This window comes from Phasianus colchicus, chromosome 13 (genome assembly GCF_987193195.1).
Source record: "Phasianus colchicus chromosome 13, bPhaCol1.hap1.1, whole genome shotgun sequence".
Taxonomy (NCBI): domain Eukaryota; kingdom Metazoa; phylum Chordata; class Aves; order Galliformes; family Phasianidae; genus Phasianus; species Phasianus colchicus.
In genome coordinates this window covers 16,992,760-17,011,341 of record NC_143448.1, presented here as the reverse complement: position 1 = coordinate 17,011,341, position 18,582 = coordinate 16,992,760, and the positions used below count along the sequence as shown (strand labels likewise).

The following is an 18,582-nucleotide window of genomic DNA, read 5'->3' as shown; positions in this document are numbered from 1 at the left end:
TCCTATAAGAAAATTCTGTTAAAAAGAAAGATCCTAAAGAACCTCTGAATATCTGGTTTCCCATCCTACTCAGGACATTGTCAGACATTTGATTTCTACAAACAGAAGCACCTTGCAACTTCTCCTGCATAACTGCAGTCCATACATACATAACCCAAAGCAGAACAGACACTGAATAGCAGGTCAGAAGCATGAACTGCTGACACTTACTGTTTAGATTCTGTCCTTTACTTATGGTATTTTTTAACATATTTAGACCATTTTAACCATTCTTCTTAAGACAATGGCACCTAATAGTTTTGGTACTCTTCAGATTTAGTACAAGTGAAAATGCAATTCCCAAATTGGTAACAGTATGTAATACACCATTTATTCTCTGAGTGCATCTTTTCTGTGCCTACCTTTTCTTTATCTTCTTACTTCCATGATAGATACATACGTACAAATTAAGAAAACATCTGTGAAAATTAATTAACAACAAAACTCTTGCTCCATTTTATTCTGGTAAGGTCAATTTAGAACTCACAACAGTAATTACAGGTGCTCTCAGTCTACTAGTGTTTATGTTCCCCAGACACTACTGATACAGATCTGAAAAGAAACCACAGCTAAAACAATCAGCATGCATCATTAACTCTGTACTAGTTTAATTTCAGCACTCTTAAGCATGGAAAGTGAAGGAAAATAACCACTAGATTTAGGTGGAGCTTAGATCATGACGAGCTGAATAATGAAAGCACACCAACAGTACTGATTCTCCAGTATATATCACATTGTTTCTAGGATCATTTTCCAGTTTTAATTTACTTTCAAAATGTGTCTCCCTCTCCCAGTTTCCCTTTCTTTATATGACTATGCATTACTGATCCTGCCCAAATTATATGTTTTGATATATCAAAGTAGGAACCTTACACTATATAATCTTATCTCTTTCCTTGACAGCCGTGCATGCACATACAGTTCTTGACACAATAAATTGCTTGAAGTTTTTCATCCCATGTAGCTTCAGAGCAGGGAAATGAAAGATGATCTCATTGTGTTCCTTATGCCTCTAATGAATTTCCTTTATAGCTTAAAATATCATAAAAATGAGTTTCTAGGATAACGTAACCAGAATTATAAGAGTTGAATTTTAGTGTCATGCAACTATGGTATTGTTGAAGTTTAATTTCATTTCTTAAACTTTCTGGTTGTTGCACCCTGATGGGATATGACCACGTAAGCCTCTCAGTAACTTCCTGCTCGGCACAGGCTTTGTGTTTTTGCAAAGAGCTGGACAAACATGAAATCAGAATGTACACTCTTACAGTTTATACTGCATATTCTTATCCATCTAATTGTATAAATAAGCACTTTGTATTAAACATCAAAGGAAATGTATCTAGGAATTGCTTCAGCCGTAGACTGGAACCAATAATCACGTACTTTCAATGCAGTGTGTTGAGACCCAGGAACAGGTATGTTCTCTCACAAGCCAACAAGCATAATCCTCATTTATCACATGCTCTCAACATCTTTATACAATCGATAACAACATAAAGAAGTAGTTCTCTCCAATATTAGCCACTTATCTTACCTACAGACAGAGAAAAAGGCATCAAGGAGACATTCAAACCTAGTCTTCACATCTGGCAAGGAAACAGTCCTGTGACATTCTCCTAACACTCAATCACGGATACAGCAACACACAGAATGCAGCACGAAGAACGCAGCTTCCCATAGGAAATGCTGACTTGAAAGAAAAACAGAAGCAATTTGGATCAGTGGACATTCTGCTTCATAGCCAGATGTTAATTGCTTTCACTGCATTCATTTCTCAGAGTCCTGTTTACCCTAGCAGAGGCATAAGTCCAATGTTAGGAAACATCTGCTGTTAAGTTCACATCATGAGATCTTGTTGCACTACAATGAATAAAGACAGAACAGCACTGTCATAATCTGAAACTGACACAAACTGATGGGGAAAAAGCATAGAGACCTAATGGGATCTTTAGATGTATGTGTGTGGGACTAATAAGAAGGAGTAATAACATTATTTTACAGCACAGCTGAAGCAGAGACTGAAAGACTGTGTTCAATTCTGGTAGCCACACTTGTAAAGGAGATTGTAAAATCATCAAGTGATGAATGAGCTGTGTCTGGTACCCGGGGTTCTGTCTGACTGTTGCATGGCAACAAGAGGTGCGTGCTTTCAGCCCAGCTCTGGCTCCCAAAGGAGCTTCCTTCAAGCCACTGGATCTAGCAGCTGCAATCTTCCCCCCAAACCCACCTGCATCACCTGGCCTAATTCATAAAGTGCTACATTCAGGCTGGGGAAAAGAGTGACAAATTCTGCAGATAAAGAGAAGGGGCCCAAAAAGAGATACTCTACAGACACTGTGCCAAAATGAGACACTGTTTAAGGATGCATCAGAAAGAGAAAATTTAGGTGAATGCAAATTGTGAGATTGAGTTAAACTTTTTAACCTCACAGAACTGGGTTGGACCTTGAGAAACCAAGATGAGATTCTCAGACCAAAGGATGGCAGGAGAACCCAGGCACCAAGGACCTTCTGCAAAATTACTTCTTAGAATAATCCGAGGTCTGATCCACAGAGATCTACACATATTTTATGGTTTTATCTTTCTTTTTTGACTGGATAACACAACTTGTGAAAGAATATTCTTTGCCATTCTTTGTCTTCCCACAATTAAAGAAGATTTTTTTCTCTTTCAAGCACCTGATATTGACCATTTTGATGTCCTTGAAGAAGTACCAGTTTCTCCTTTGAGCTGTTTTTCTGTGATATGTATGTGGCTTCCATACCACATTTACAACTTGAGGAAAACACAGTTTCATGGCTTGAATACTGTGTATTTTCTTAAACACACAACCTTTCCTTACTGTGGCAGAGCAATAGGAATACAGCTGTATTTTATGCTCCACCCCTGACTCTAAAGCTGAAATGACAAATGTCAGCCACACTGAGACAAGTGATGTGGTTGGTGCCTCATGCCAGCACCCTGAAGAATCCAAGATCCAAGTCAGATCCCAAAACCTATGGGACTGCCCCCGGACAAGGCAGATTTTACTAAAAAAGTGTTGCTCATGTCCACAAACATACAGTGTCTTTCTGACCCACTATCTGTTGAAATAGATCCATACGAGGCCTAAATCCTACTTACAGTTACTGGAGAGACCACTTTCACATCAGTGAGTTTTGCTGTGGGTTCCTTTCCTGATGCTGATACACAGACAGTGCCCCACTCATTCCCAAACCAACCTGATCTAAATTGGTCTAACGAGTGCCCCAGCACCATGTGATGAGGATTGTGCCTTCACTTAATCACTGCTCCCTTTGGAGTGCAAAGGACAGCTGGGGAGAAAATGATCACATTATCAAAACTCCGTTCCTGACAGAGACAAATCTGGAGAGTTTGTTTACATCAGAGGTAGTGACTGAATTTCATTTGACATGTCACAAACATCCAGGCTCTTGGCCACAGCATCAAGTGAATAATTTAGTAGGATGCTGTATGCCAAGCAAACAGGCTGTAAAACAGTTCTGTACAAAATGTGGGCTACCAGCTGTACAGCACCAAGGCACAGAATAGTATTTACTGCTTATGCACTGCGCTGAATTACTAACAGCATGGCCCCAAATTAGGAAATTAGGGAAAGAATGACAAACATGGATGAGTCCTTTTTTGCTGCCCACACTAAAACTCTTCTTCCAGCACATGGACAATTACAGCAAACACTGCAGGACTGGAGGCACTGCTTTCAACATTCCTAACATCTGAAGAACAGCCTATATTGATGCACAGTTTGGGCAGGAAATGAACTTTAATGAATAATCTGGGAAAGAAAACATAGACCACAGTTTGCCTAGATGCTGCAGTTAGAAAACCTTCTCTTTCATGTCGTTACACTGAGCAAACAAATGCTGGTTTTATTCATTCCTAAGCGGGTTTGTTTTGCACAACAACTCAGCACTGACCTGATTCTGAACACCTTGGAATCAAAAGGAATTTATTGCTAGATTCATTCAGAGTAGGAATGGCCTATCACTGCTCCAAGATGTGCGATGTTGCAGATTTACATATTCTGCAAAGCCTTTCGAATTGCCCCATTATTCAGAGTAGCTGCAGAGCTATTTAATTGGCCTCATTCCTGCTCTGGCTCCCCTGCTGGCTTCCATTTGTTTTCCAAGTGCCACCTTTGTCCATTTGCAAATGATGCCTTTCTCGTGGCTTTGTAGTTAGAACTGGAAGGAAACTTTCCAAATTTTGATGAGCAAAACTTGGCAGTCTATGCTACCTAGCTGTTAATTTGCATCTTCCATGCCAAACTTCTTTCAATACAACAGAGGGCACAAATATCTTGTCAGAGCAGACACTGAAAAGAGTTACCTATTCTCCACACATGAAGTATTTAAGATAATTAAACACATCCAGATTTGTTTGTTCTCTGTAATTGGAACAGCAATGAATTCTCTAAGAAATGTTCACAGAAATCCACCTCCATTCAGAGTTTAAAATTTCAGCTTCTTTTTTTCTTTCTGTCATCATCATCACTCTGAATAATCTGCTCATCCACACCTGGCATGTAAACACCAGCATGAACATGTAAGAGAGATTCCTTTCACACTTCAGAATAACCTTATCTGCAAGGTAAGTGTATTTGAGCTGAGGTGCCCTTGACGTTTGTACATGACCTCACACCAGGACCAAACAGCAAAGCCAAAGAGGACACAGCAGTGTTTATAGCTCTTTACAATGGATGTCAGACAACTTTAAGCACAGCATTTTATGCCCCCACCAAACAACAAAGTTAATACTGAACATAAAACAGTATCAGAAATAATTTAAGGAACAACAATCTCAGTGCCAGGCACTTGCTCATGATTAATGTTTAGCTCTGAGGAATTGATAGGCCCATAAAGGAATTTTAACACTTAATAACATTCTTTGTGGTAATGTGTATTACTTCTAAATGTATCTTTTAAAAGTATTCACTTTGAACTTCTCATAAAAGAGTCCAAACTGAATACTTTCACATCTTTTCTGCAGTTCTGGGTGGAAAGTTAACATTCAAAAGGTAGAAAACATCTGAACAAAACTGCTCACCCAGGAGAAGCAGGAAATAAAATAGAAGAGCATTTCATTATTGTGAATAAAAAACTAAAACAAGGAAATAAATTACTGCATGATCTTTGTAGAAAGAAATGAGGACTTTAGCAAACAAGCTATACATGGAGGTATATTAAAACATGACAACAGTTGTAATTCAGACAAAAATGTGAAATCACTAGAGCAGAAAAGTTCTACTAATAGAATGACAAATGTAATGAATGTAGTTAGAAGACACGAGAATAACAGTAACAATTTCTGTCAGAAAACACTCTCAAGCACCTGTGTTCATATACTAGAATTAATGACAATAATGATATCTCAGGTACATATCTTATTGTGTAGTTAGTCACTGCTGGCATATGCTTTGCAAAATCCAAGCCTCAGCAGCCATTTGTAGGATCAGACCCTCAGTTTACATTCTCTTTTGTCACGGAAATAGACAAGGTTAATTAATAGGATAAAATCGTAAAGATGTGGGCTTATTTTTAAACGATATGAAGCTCAAAACAACTTAATTGTACTACACTCCTGTTATCCTTCAAGTAATCCCCTGGCTTGATTGATTAAGCTTTGACTGTAAAGGCTGCCAAGAGTATCCAGTTTTTCTAGGAGTTTTAAATTGAGATTATAACAACAAGTAAGCTACCTTGCTGCACAAGTGCAATTCCACTTCTTCTAGCTCAGAAAAACTACATCAAAACTACATAGCTTATTTAGCAGTTACTAACTACTTAACTTGGGAGTGTGAATGGTAGGGCTGCATACTCAAAGTCAAGTCCAAAACAGTTTGGCTGCATCTTCAAAAACAACAAATGTCCATGGAAGTGAATCAGACATTAGTTAGACATCCACTCCTGAGTGCTCAGATTGTGGATAAAGCACTGAAATGTCTCTTGAAGCATAAGCACGTCTCTAACTGACTAAAAGCAAACTCCTTTCTATGCAGTCAATATATCTATAAAACAGCCTCATCTGTCTCTGCTCTGATTCACCAGGGAAGGCCAGGATTCAAAGCAAAGGAGGATTCCTCCTGGACACAAGTTTCTGGAACCTTGCACCCCCTAGGTTTAGGATGCCAGCAGCCACTCAAGAACCTCTGAAAGCAACACTTCAGTGACTTAAAAGGGAGAGTGACATGTGCTAAAGGGAAAACCACCAAGAGCTACCACTGACACTACAGCCAGGCCCAACAAAGTGAAACATTTTTCACTGGCACTGCTTCTCAAAGAAACTGAACCTCCATTAAGAACTCCTGTGTTTCTGTGCTGCAAATCGACTTTCGTCACAGAAACTTACAGCCAACACTCCTACTAATTACTTGACTGAAAAATCCAATCACTTACAGTTAATTAGCAGAACAAAATTGTTCCTTGTATCTATGGCACGCTTGCTTTATTCAGGAACCTTAATGAGAAGCCCTCTGGAACACTTATAATTGAAGGTGAAAATGGACTTTGAGCTTAAAAAAATGAAGGTCTCCAGACACTGTAGGTCATAAATGTCAATGTATGTGAGAACACCACATTTCAGTTTTGTGCATGGTCCATGCTCCAGGTAGCCATGATGAAAGATTCAGTATCTATACATTAACATTTTGCTTTTAAGGTACTGAGCATCAGAAAAATCAGCTGGTATTTGTTATTAAAGGCATGACTGAACCTGAAGTTGGCAGTGAAGGAGAGGGGTATATAGAGACAGTTATCTATAGAACCTCCCAGAAGAATCCCAGGACTGCAACTCCATGTCAGCAGAATACGGCCTTCCCCTTTCTCCCACGTTGCCTTCCAACACAGAAGTTCTCTTTAAATTTTCTCAAGGTTGCCATACACTAAACCAGGCACCAGATCAGGCTGCCCAAGTCCCCATCCAGCCTGGCCTTGAGCATCTCCATGGATGGGGCACCCACATGTTCTTCTTTTGCATGTGTGAATTATCTTTGACTCTTTGACTGCCTTCTCCAAACACTGAGATAACAGATGACAGTGGGAAGGTAAAACATATCTTAGTAGCTTCTTTTAAAACTCACATACTGACAGTAAAAGTACCATTTAGTTGACTCTTCTACCAGCATAATGTCTGTTTTCATATATATACATGTCCTTTTCCTTACAGAACTATTAGTACCACTAAAGAGAATAAAGTATAATCTTACAATCTCTTCCTTGTTCTTTTATAGAGTGTTTGCTGAGCACAGCTCCTCTTGTCCTGGCCCCAGAGATGCCACTAAGGACTGTATTAACATTATTATGAAATACAAAGCAGTTATTATTAAGTAACAGATATTGCCACACATTGTCACACTTTGCTTTAAATGAAGCATAGAAATGAGGAGCAATGACAGTGAAAGAGTAACATATGAAATTTGATAATAATACTTCCTATCTCCATATCTTACTTTGCTCATTTTCCTCTGGTCTGACCTTCTGCAATGAAATCTGTCTGCTCTTAATGAATCCTGGCTGTTCTTTCTCTTCCCACACGTGACCCAGAAAATCTGGAGATGCAGGCAAGCGCTCCTTGATCAGTTCTGCTGGTAGGTAACATCCAGCTCATCAGAGACTGAAAAGGCAAGACATGGGGTAAATTACCAGAGCAGAATAACTACAGCAAAAATAATTTAATTTCTTAGCAGAAGTGAACTTTGGGTAAGAACTACTCAGGCTAAAGATATTAATTTTAGTTGCTGAAGAATTGGTCTATGAAGAAAGGTTGCGGAAACTGGGCTTGTTTACTTGGAGAAGGGGAGGCTCTGGGGAGACCTCATTGTGGCCTTCCAATACTTGAAGGGAGCGTATAAACAGGAGGGGGAACAGCTGTTTATGAGGGTGGATAGTGATAGGAGAAGGGGGAATGGTTTTAAACTGACACAGGGAAGGTTTAGGTTAGATATTAGGAGGAAGTTTTTCACCCAGAGGGTGGTGAGGCACTGGAACAGGCTGCCCAAGGAGGTTGTGGATGCCCCATCCCTGCAGGCATTCAAGGCCAGGCTGGATGTGGCTCTAGGCAGCCTGGTCTGCTGGTTGGCGACCCTGCACATAGCAGGGGTTGGAACTGGATGAGCATTGTGCTCCTTTTCAACCCAGGCCATTCTATGATTCTATAAGAACAATCTGAAAATAAGCACATTAAATTGTTTCTGTTTTGCCCCAAGTCACTCTTCTGTTCCTTCTGCAGTTTCCACACACTGTGCTTTAACTAGTTAAATATTCACAAGTCATGATATTGAACATTTAGCTTTCCCTTCACAGTTCTTTTCGAAGAAAAATTTGTTGTTTAATACGTTCTGACCTCGTGTATAGTTGACAGCCTCTAAAGAGTGCTGTTCCTCTGGAAGTAATAAATGAATTCCATTTGTTATATTTTTCTAATTTCTCCAGAATTTATGCTGCGAGCAACTCAGGCTGCAATGAGATATTAAAATTTCATTCTGAAGATGTCATCGTAAGTCTACAACTGGAGTACAAAAACCATATTTTTGATTTTATGTGCTGAGTACCTTAAGATCCATAAACTCAGCACACTCACATGAAGGAGTAAGAATGGTTTCAACAGTCTGAGTGCACATCCATTGTACAAACAATACTACCACAATTACCTGACATCATCCAGGAGCCCAAATAAGAGCTGATGGTCAAAGCAATTCAAGTATTGTTGCAAAAACAACTGTCTTTGCAAAAACTGCCTTTGGGATTTATTTACCCTTTCATTAGCTGCCACCTAATCCCTGTGCTGTGATTATAGGAAAGGAGGTATAACAGCAAACACAAATTTAATTCTGTACAATTAACCACTTAGGTGATTTTTACATTAACTAGCATAAAAAATAAACTGTTAAATTAACAGTTTGATTTTTTTTTTTTTCCGAGTGGTTGCTGGATTATAATTATATTAAGCATTAACTCTGCATCACCAAAGTAAACAGGAACAAATCTAAAGATGCCAGTGCCAGAAATCTGTCATGTTTCCACCAAAGCAAAGTTCATTTTGATTTCTTGGGAAAACTGAAAGTGTGCTGCTGCTGTACACAGCCTGACAATACCTAATTGCTGTATGGGCCAAGCACTCTGCATTGCAATTATATATCCCTGCATTTAAAATGAGTTTCATTAACGGTTCTTAAATCAATCTTTGTACACTTCCCTTGACTTTAAGGAACACAACAGGCTCTTTACTAATTCTGCTAGTCCTCCTGTACAATTTAAATTAAGACTTTACCAGTAAAAAAAAACTTGCAAGAGTATCCAGCCTTCTCACCTCCTACCATTTCAGTAATCTCTGACCATTACTGTGAGGGAATCATTAACCCTACAAGTCCTCCCTGCTTTGCTTTTTCTCTGCATTTCATCTCAAAAAGAAGACAAAAACAAACAAAAAAAAACCCTGTCATATTGAAGTTAGTCATTGTCTGACTCTGTCGTGCTAAGAAATGAATAATGAAAATGTTTTATCCTGCCATGAAAAACAGTTCCAAAACTTGTGTGAGGATAAATGCACAGTTGCTCAATAATTTAAAACACATCAGTGGCACGAGCAATCCCTTTATCAATTTGACCAGGCTCCTTGCATAACCAGGCAAGTGACATGTTGAAACCACCTTGGAACTCTCCAAACCTGGAGCATGCCATTGAAATTTCTGAGTTAGAAAAGGCACCAGCTGAATCTACAAAGCACCCATCTGAACTTGCCACGACCACTACCAGTACAACCACAGTTACAAGGTGTGGAAACCAACTCAGGAAGGTCTCATTCTCACAGGCAAGCTGCCACAAAACCATCCACAAGAAAAAAAAGCTGGAGTTGAAGCTGACCCATGCTTCTGCTTCTGGAAGAGACGTGCTCAAACGGTGCAGGGAAAGGTATGGCCCCAGCAGACAGTGCTGTCCCACATCCCTTGGTGGTCTGCAGCAGCTGAAGGACAGCTCAGCCTGAGCCTGCAGCACTGCCTGCTGTGTGACTCACATCAGCACTTGGGAGCTGAGATACCTCCTCTACAGTGTGCATTTACAGACTAGATATGACAGCCTTTCCAAAGTAACAGCTCATGTCACTCAAAGAATGGTCATAGAAACAACCTTTTGTAAACACATCAAACAAACAAACGGGAGTTAATTTCTCAGCCTTTCTCAGAACTAGAAGCTAATTTACATTTAAACAGACAACATTTCCCCCAAGTAGCACTACACTCTATTTTTTATTACTACTGCAGTGTTTCAAAAGGCACATTAATAACGCAAATGCTCCGCATCTCATTCCTTAGCAGTTACGGGATAAAGCTGAACGTGTCAGCGTTCACTGCTTTCACCAGCAATGAGACATCTGGGAATTATCCCCTGCTAATGGCAAACGTTCTTCATCTACAAACGCACCTTCAGTCTTTTACTTCAGTTTGTTTAGACCTTTTCGCAGTACGTAAACAAGGAAGCCACGTAAACATCAATTCCCTTCACAGAGGACAACTACAGATGCGTGGCTTTGGTCGAAAAGCCCATAAGTTTGCACTCTGGCAACGCTGCTCCTGCATCCATCCCCACAGTGAGAATCCAGTGCACGAAGCTCTGCGGTCCCTCAAGGACCACGTTCCTGCGGTCTGCACCGGGGGAGGCTCAGGTCGGATATTAGGGCATGTTTCTTCTAAGCCATGGCTTAGCGGTGCACTTGTAGTCTTAAATGGACAGCTGGCCTTCCTGATCCTGCTTTTCCAACCTGAATGACTCTGTGGAACAGAAGCGACCTGCCGCCCGCGTGACGCACCGGCTGTTCCCGCCCTGAACGCCCCTGACGCGGACCGCACTTCCCAGAATGCCGCGGGAACTCCTCCTCTCGCGAGAGCTCTAGGCCGGAAGTCTCGAGGCGCGGCCCGGAAGTACCGTTGCTGTGGAGCGCGGGGTGCGGCGAGCCGCTGCCGAGGCCATGGCGGAAACAGACCCCAAAACCGTGCAGGACCTCACGGCCGTGGTGAGCGCGGGCGGCTCGAGCGGAGCGCGGCGTCCCTCAGGGCAGGCGCTGGAGGAGCCCCTGAGCCTCGCCCCGTCCGTGGGCTCTGGTTCTGCCTCTGGGCCCTTCTGCCTGGATCCCATTAGATATCACTCATAGAGTTCTGCCCTCGGCGCAGCTCGCCGTTGGTTTCCCCGTGGGGCAGAGCGGGGTTGTGGGGGCAGGGAAGAGGCTTTGCCTGCTTAGCGGGAAGCTGCTGCCGTCTGACCCGGGTTTGTCTGCGTTTTAAAACTGCTCTGAGTTTCCGTTCTCGTGTGTCTGTGTGCACACGTAAATATAAGGCGATGGGGAATCGTGCTGTGGGGCTCGTGCTTTGCGGGGTGGAACACTGCAAGAAATGGGTCGGTAAGAGAAAGCAAATACTGTGATGACCTCTGTAATGAAAGCAAAACAGGCTTTTTAATTTTCTTACTTTTCTATTAGGTGCAGACGTTGCTTCAGCAAATGCAGGACAAATTTCAAACCATGTCTGACCAAATAATTGGACGAAATATCCTTTTCTAAAGCCAGATGGCTGCTGTACACCTTGAATGCTGAATCAGTTTTATGTATATTTGTGGGATTTGTAAGCTACATTTAAAGCAACCATAAAAGTTTGAGCAGTGCCATAATTGCAACCAAACACAACCAAGAACCTGAGCACTCATCTGTTGCAGTCATAGCCCTTAACCAGAGAACTCGATGACATGAGCTGCCGCATAGATGACCTGGAGAAAAACATAGCAGACCTGATGACACAAGCAGGAGTAGAAGAACTGGAAGGAGAGAACAAAGCCCCTGCTACTACTAACAAGAGTTAAGGTGAGACAGTTTGCCTTGCAACAAATGCTCAGGTTGCTTGAAATTACTGGCTTTGAAAGACCAAAAAAAAAAAAAAGAATTTTTGCTTTGATTTGTGAGATAGGCTGAAATTCCTGTAGAGCACTGCTGTATGTTATAATACAAGCACCTGCATGAAGCTTTCTTACAAGATGAGGGCAATGCAAGATTGCTAAAAATATTCCAGCATAAGTAGGGGCTGTGTGTTACAATATATGAACAGGAAATTTTTGTTTTGGTTCATACAGAACTTAATTTGTATAATCCATGGAAAGCAATGGGAAAATGAATGCAATGGTAGATAACATTTTTTAAGGGGGTTAAATAAGAGTCTCAGCCTCTTATGTCTGAAATTCAGAGTTCACACCTAAAGTACTATGCAGCCTGTTTGAAACAGGCATTCTTCCATCTATATTTTGTGTGCTTGGACAAAAAATACAAGTTATTATGGGCTTCCTTGCCTGCCAGTGCCAATTTCCTTAGCTTGAAACTCACAAATGAAAACTTCTGATCAATGTTTTTTTCTTAAATCTTCTCAGTCATATTCATGTTATTTTTTTTCCCCCCACAGGTTGCCAATAACTTAAGATGAATGCTGGAAGACTTTGTTTTTTTTCTACAAGCCCTTGGAATTCACAGAACAGCTTTTTGCAACTACTGTGTGTAAAAGCATTTTTATATTGTTACAGAGCTTGCATTCTTAACGTATATTGTATAGCTAGGGATAGGTTAGTTTATATTTCAATTTGTGTACTGTAATTTCACCTCTCGAATTCTTGTTACGAGGATCAATTAGTTGTTATTAAAACACAGATCTTACGGATCTCAATTACCGGGTGTATTTTTTTGTGAGGTCACTTTTTTCCCTCATATACTTTTTCTAGACATCTCATTTTTGACAGCTAAACAGATAGTGACTGCTGTCCAGCGGAGATCTTAAGTTGTCCTCTGTAACTTTGTGGAATGAAGCACAAGTCTGAAATCTGGCATTAATCTTAGGTCTAAGCATCATTCTCTCGACTAGCAGATGACTGTATTGTTTTCTCCTCATAACTGTAAGTAAGGTGATGTTGGAAACATAAGACATTGAATATCAAAATCATCTCATGTTGATACTACCTTACCTATGTGTTCCTAGAATGTAAAACAAATATGTGTTTAACAGTAGAGACATCTGTACACAGCAAAGCTACCACTGCCATTCTGATCTGTTAGAGAGACAAAAAATTCTCTATTGCAAAAAAAATCTCACCATGGCATTGTTTTTTTTAACACTGTAAAACTATAATTTGAAACTGACCATGTGTCACTTAGGAGCATCTTGGAACAATAATGATTAAAATATTGATACTTCACAGAGTTGGGATGGGATTGTGGGAACTTCTGTATGTGATCTTTCAGTTTAAATCACTCATCTGTTGTATAAAACAAAGTTTGCTAAACAAAGCAACAATATATTGAATAACAAAGAAGGAGAGAATCCAGTTAGAATTGTAGAGCCTGGCTACTCTGAGTAACAGACAGCTGGGAGTCTCCAAAGCACGTGGTTTAGGAAGGTGTTTGGTTTCATAATCACATCCACATTTATGGGCCTGACATTACGGTATTTTGGCAATGAAAAGCATTCTTAGAAAAGTCTGTACTGTGTCACTGTTGTGAAGAAAAATGACCAATGTCGCATATTACTGACAATCATTACAGTCCTACTGCAGCTTGAAATATAAGAAAGCACTGGTGGCAGTCAGCAGTTACGTGTGGACCACTTAAGGCTGCTCTCTGAATGCCACTAAATTAGTACCTGTGTATTATGAAGGCAATATGACAGGTCATTTTTCCAAACTGAGAGGAAATTGTAATAAAAACTCATAGGGCAATTTTGTGAACGTAGGAGCTGTATCAATATATCTTGTAATACCAGCCTTAGGCTATTTGTAATGTCATGAAAAATCTAATAAATTATGATGTGTTACCAAATAGCCAGGTTATGTATATTAAAGCAAAATCTAACACAAGAGATTGTAATTTACTTATAGAAAGACTTGAGCACAATCACTGTAGAATATAGACTAGCATAGAGGTATATTCTGCATAATAAATGGCTGAGCACAATTCATGCCTTACTAAATCAGCCTTTTACTACATAGTTACAAATGCATAGGAAATTATGCCAGGTGAAACCACAGTACATAAGAAGAAAATTATTCTATATATTCATTTAAGCCAAGCTCTGTGTAGGGTTGTCATTTGAAACCATGGCTTGCATTTTTTACGTAATTATCTCTATATTTAAGTCCATATAACCACTTTCTTCAAAGACAAATTGTCTGCTTTCATCATGGTAACGTATTGTTGTATTTTGTTACTGACATATTTACCTCTTACAGTTTATTTTCACAAATGTTTGCTGATTAAATGCACCCTACTTCGATTCCCTTGCAAAACAGAAAACGCATCTTCCACCATAGCTTTCAAAACCAGTGCAATTTTGTACAGACTTGTGTAATAATTCATAATCAGAGCAGACCCTATGCTATGGCTACTAAACTTCTCTGTCTGTGGATCGTTTCTGCTGCCTGCCTGCAAGAGGGGAGGGGGTTTTTGCTCAGATAGGTGCCATCTGGGAGGAGCTAGAGATGCTCTCTTAAACTTGTCATTTTCCTCTTCTTTCCCTTCCTTAGTATGCTGATATCCAAGTAAAGGGATGGTGAATATATTCTTCAAAAAGAAGCATAAAGTACAGAATTACGCGGTCAGAAATCTGTGGGTCCAGCATTGATGAGGAAAAGGAAAAACAAAGGATAGAGAAGGCAGAATTCCCCTGACTCTGCTCCCGACCAGGTTTTTCAGGTTCTCCATTGTCTCTGCTGTTACCTCTCATTACTTCTCTAAGTTTTCATTACCACCACCCTTTTTGACCTCTGCTTTTCTTCAGCACTGACTTCACTGCTCAATTTCAGTTGTTTCTGGAGAAAGCACCGCTGTTTCCAAGCTGTTTCCAGGGAACTACTCAGTATAGGAACACTTCCACAAAAAAATCTGTAGTAAGAACAACAGAGAGAATCTTTGACAAAAATTATGAGTGACACCACGCAAGTCTTCAGCCAAGCTTTTCATAGCGTATGTAGTGGTATTGCTTTCTGTCTGAGAATCCAGAAACAAACTGGAGACCACAGAAGCTGTTTCAAATGCACAAAACTGTGCACGCTGGCCTAAGGATCACACACTGGGCAACAGAAATAAATCTGAAACTTTTGTCTCATCTCTTCTGCTGTATTGATTCCTATCTTTATAGCAGGAGCAATACTCTCATTACAGACACCCAAAACATAAATCTCAATTTTGAAACACTCAGGCCAACTGATAAGTGATGCAGAATTATGGAGACCTTAAGTGGATCTTTAATCTTCGCTCTGAAGACAATGGATGGTAAATAGAACTGCATACAGATAACTCTTTAGCTCACCCCATGTGGTCTGTGCAGCAAATGAAGCTGGGTGTAGGTCAGAGAGACACTGAGCTATGACACCTGCTGTCTGTGAGAGCTAGTTTCAAAGCTTTTCTTTCCCAGAGTTGGACCCAGGTAGGTTTCCTCAGATTCCTGGTAAGCACTGTGGCCTGTGCTGCTGCCTGATGTAGGACAGAGCTCAGAAGGATTACCAAGATTACACCTTGCAATTCTTGCAATCTATTGTTGTCAAGGGAGACAAGAAACATAGGTGCAAATTCATGTTATCTGGCTTCCTCTAGACTTACTGCCTCAACATTCCAAATAAACAACAACAAAAGTGGTTCCTTTCTGTAGCTGGAATGAGCCACAGGAAATTGATTTGCCTTGAGATTACAGTGGAAATCAGTGAGACAGAGACCTCACCCTCCTCTCTTCCAAACCCTGAGGAAGGGCTCAGAGCTCTCACCATTTCTATCTAAAGAAGGCTCAAGAAATTCATTCCCTCATATTATAAGCACAGCTGTCACTGTGATTCCAAAAAGCAAATAATTTTGATTCCTTATGGTTTTGCAGTGAAATAGCTATAACTGAGGCTAGACACATTGCCCATCCCCTAAAATTGCACCTGTCTGCTGTTCTGGAGGCATTCATGGGGAATTCTCTACACGAAGCTCTTTCTTCACTCATTTTATAACTCTAGCAGATAGTGCCTTCTAGTGGGCACACACTCACTAATCAAAGGAACACTACTCAGATTAATTATTTGGTTACCTTTACTCCACAAGTTCAGATGTTAGGACTTTAATGAGCCACATGCTGTTTTGAAATGTGGTTATTACACAAGGCACCGAGGCTTTGTTTACAATTAAGAAAATTAATGGGATATACAAATCCCTTCCTGAGCCTTAAGCCTCGTTGTGCTTTGAAAGGCCTGCTGCTTGCAGAGAATTTTTTCTGACTCTGATGTAAAAGGTAATGAAATTAGATCATTAGGAAAATAAGGCATGGGAATAAAAATTTTACATCATATAAGCACTCTTGAGATAAGAATTGTTAAACAAATATTGTCTCTCTGAAAATATGTGCATATATTAATAGAAAATGTTCTTTTATGTTGTTTTGCTACAGAGCTGACTTTATTTATGAAGCTCTGGTAGTTAAATACATTTGTAAATATTCCTTCAGTTTATGAAGCTGCAGCATACACAATCCTTGCTCAGGAGATTAAATCCTATTTGAAATAGAACCTGGAGAATGGGAAGGGATGCAGTCCAGTGTCAAGTCTCAGAACCAGCCGTGTCCCTGTGACATCCCAAGTAGAAGACTTGTGTCCCATTTGTGCAACCCTCTGTTGCAGATACAGAAAACACAGAAGAATAGTGCTCTGTAGTCTGCTTGTCTTTAGCAAAAAGTATCCCAGCAGAGGATATGTTTTGGCTTGCTCATAACATCCTAACTCAGTGCAATTCCTCCTCCTCTAACAATACAAATTTCACAGGGGATAAAAGTTCTGATTCCCATAGAGCTGTAATAAATATTTCACTTACTTCTTTCTAAAAACCAAATTCTTTTGAAGCACACTAGAGAAGGCTTTCACATCTAAACCTCTGCCACCACACCAGAGGAAAGAAATCACTGAACCCAGCTGCCTGTATCCTCTGGCACAGAAATGTCAGATTCCTTCAGAGCAACACAGGGAGTTTTCCTGGAAATTGTTTTCACTCACACTTGGAGACACCAGGAGGCCAACGTTATCCAGGTCAGACATTGTGTAGCTTGGGGAAATTAAAGCAATTGATAACACAGAGACACGCTGTAAGACACAGGGCTGTTAGTATCTATGCATTTAGGATCCAGGTGAGAAGAGTGTGCGATAGAGCAGCTGTCTGAGCTCTGACACACAGCACATCCCAGAGGCAGCTCTGTTTCCTTCCCCAGGGGCTGCCCCACAGCACAGCACCCTTCATTCACCAACTGCTATAAGCCAGGACAAGGTTTGTGCCCAATTGGGTTACGCTGTAAGACAGAATTTCAGCCAAATCCTCTCTTCAAAACATGTGATCTTTAAAAGCGTAGAATTAAAAGCAGTTAAATAATAACACTGCAGTAGGTAAATATCTACAGCTCAGAAATACAGATGTCATTGATCTTTGCAAACATTGATTATGCAAGGATTGCGTTCGCTTGTGAAGAACCAGAAAGAAAACCTTCCAGGCTCATCACCAGCTCTTTAGGAGAAAGGATGTGAAGTTCTTCGTGGCTCTACGCAGCAGCAGGTTTTGTCTGAAAATGACTGGTCATCAAAGATAACAAAACCGGAGTGGCTGTGTGCCTGAAGGCATGCTGTGAGACATAAGGGAAGGACCTCAGCCATGGTATATCTGTTATAAACATTCCTCATTTCAGCTGCTGACGGAGCGATTGTCAGAGAATGTTAACGTGATATAATGGGAAGAAGAAAACAACAAAGAAAACCTCACACTTTCTTAGTGAAGCCAGTTCTCCTATTAACACAGACAAAGAAACATGTTATAAATAGACCAAACCTTCTGAAAAACTTAATGGGACTGCAAAAGTAAAAGTTAATGGCAAGTGTAATCGACATTTGTTAAAAGAGACGTGGCTGGATCTCCAACAAGTCAGGCAAAACATTTAATCAGGTTCCTATCAGAGGGTTACAAATAGATGTGTCATTTTAATAAATTCAACAAGTGTACCATGCAACTAAGAATGAGGTGCATCTTAAAAGACAATTAACCAGGAGTCACTGCTCTGGAAATTCCTCACAAGACATTTTCCAAGTTATTGATACTAATTTATTGCATGAAGAAGAACAAAATTGCATTTTTCCTCATTAACAGTCCTAATTTTTAAAGTTTAGCTCTCGTTTTAATTCCACTTCTAAAACAACAGGCATCCATAAACATTCAGCAGACTCACCAGTATTTTAAGCCATGATCTGGTTAAAAATACTGACAATTGGCACTGTAAATTATGATTTTCTGCTCTCTAAATAATCAGGACTGAAAACAAGTAAAAGTGCAGCTTTCCATCTCAGTTTTCACACATTGAGATGTGCCTCAAATTAACCCACTCTTCCTTCATATTCATGGAAGGGGATCTGAAGAGTGCTCAAGCAAATTCACTGAGGTTCATCAGAGGCTCTACATTCAGCTGGACCCCTGAGAGCTAGGGACAGAATTCTG

At 40.3% G+C, this 18,582-nt stretch overlaps 1 protein-coding gene and 1 long non-coding RNA gene across 3 annotated transcripts in view; one reads left to right on the top strand and one right to left on the bottom strand.

The window, feature by feature from the left end:
• LOC116243735 (uncharacterized) overlaps positions 1-10,918 on the bottom strand; it is a 92,356-nt gene extending 81,438 nt beyond the window's left edge. Inside the window, exons 1-2 of one of the 2 annotated variants that reach the window (XR_016470669.1) lie at positions 10,482-10,918; positions 7,511-7,674 (exon numbers count right to left, since the gene is read on the bottom strand). This is a non-coding gene — a long non-coding RNA (uncharacterized LOC116243735). The remainder of the gene's footprint in view (positions 1-7,510; positions 7,675-10,481) is intronic. The other variant, XR_004170043.2, reaches the window with a different exon arrangement.
• Positions 10,919-10,932: 14 nt separating this feature from the next.
• HSBP1 (heat shock factor binding protein 1) lies at positions 10,933-13,902 on the top strand. The gene is made up of 4 exons (XM_031615130.2): positions 10,933-11,070; positions 11,533-11,599; positions 11,788-11,910; positions 12,500-13,902. The coding sequence occupies exons 1-3, from the start codon at positions 11,026-11,028 to the stop codon at positions 11,907-11,909; spliced, it is 234 nt and encodes a 77-aa protein (XP_031470990.1). The 5' UTR covers positions 10,933-11,025; the 3' UTR covers position 11,910; positions 12,500-13,902.
• The last annotated feature ends 4,680 nt before the right edge of the window (positions 13,903-18,582 follow it).

Excerpts from the sequence above, each read along its gene's own strand:
- HSBP1 (XM_031615130.2), top strand. The coding sequence starts at position 11,026 with ATGGCGGAAACAGACCCCAAAACCGTGCAGGACCTCACGGCCGTG. Across the intron at positions 11,071-11,532 it reads TGCAGGACCTCACGGCCGTG|GTGCAGACGTTGCTTCAGCA; the intron begins GTGAGCGCGGGC and ends CTTTTCTATTAG. Across the intron at positions 11,600-11,787 it reads TGACCAAATAATTGGACGAA|TCGATGACATGAGCTGCCGC; the intron begins ATATCCTTTTCT and ends TAACCAGAGAAC.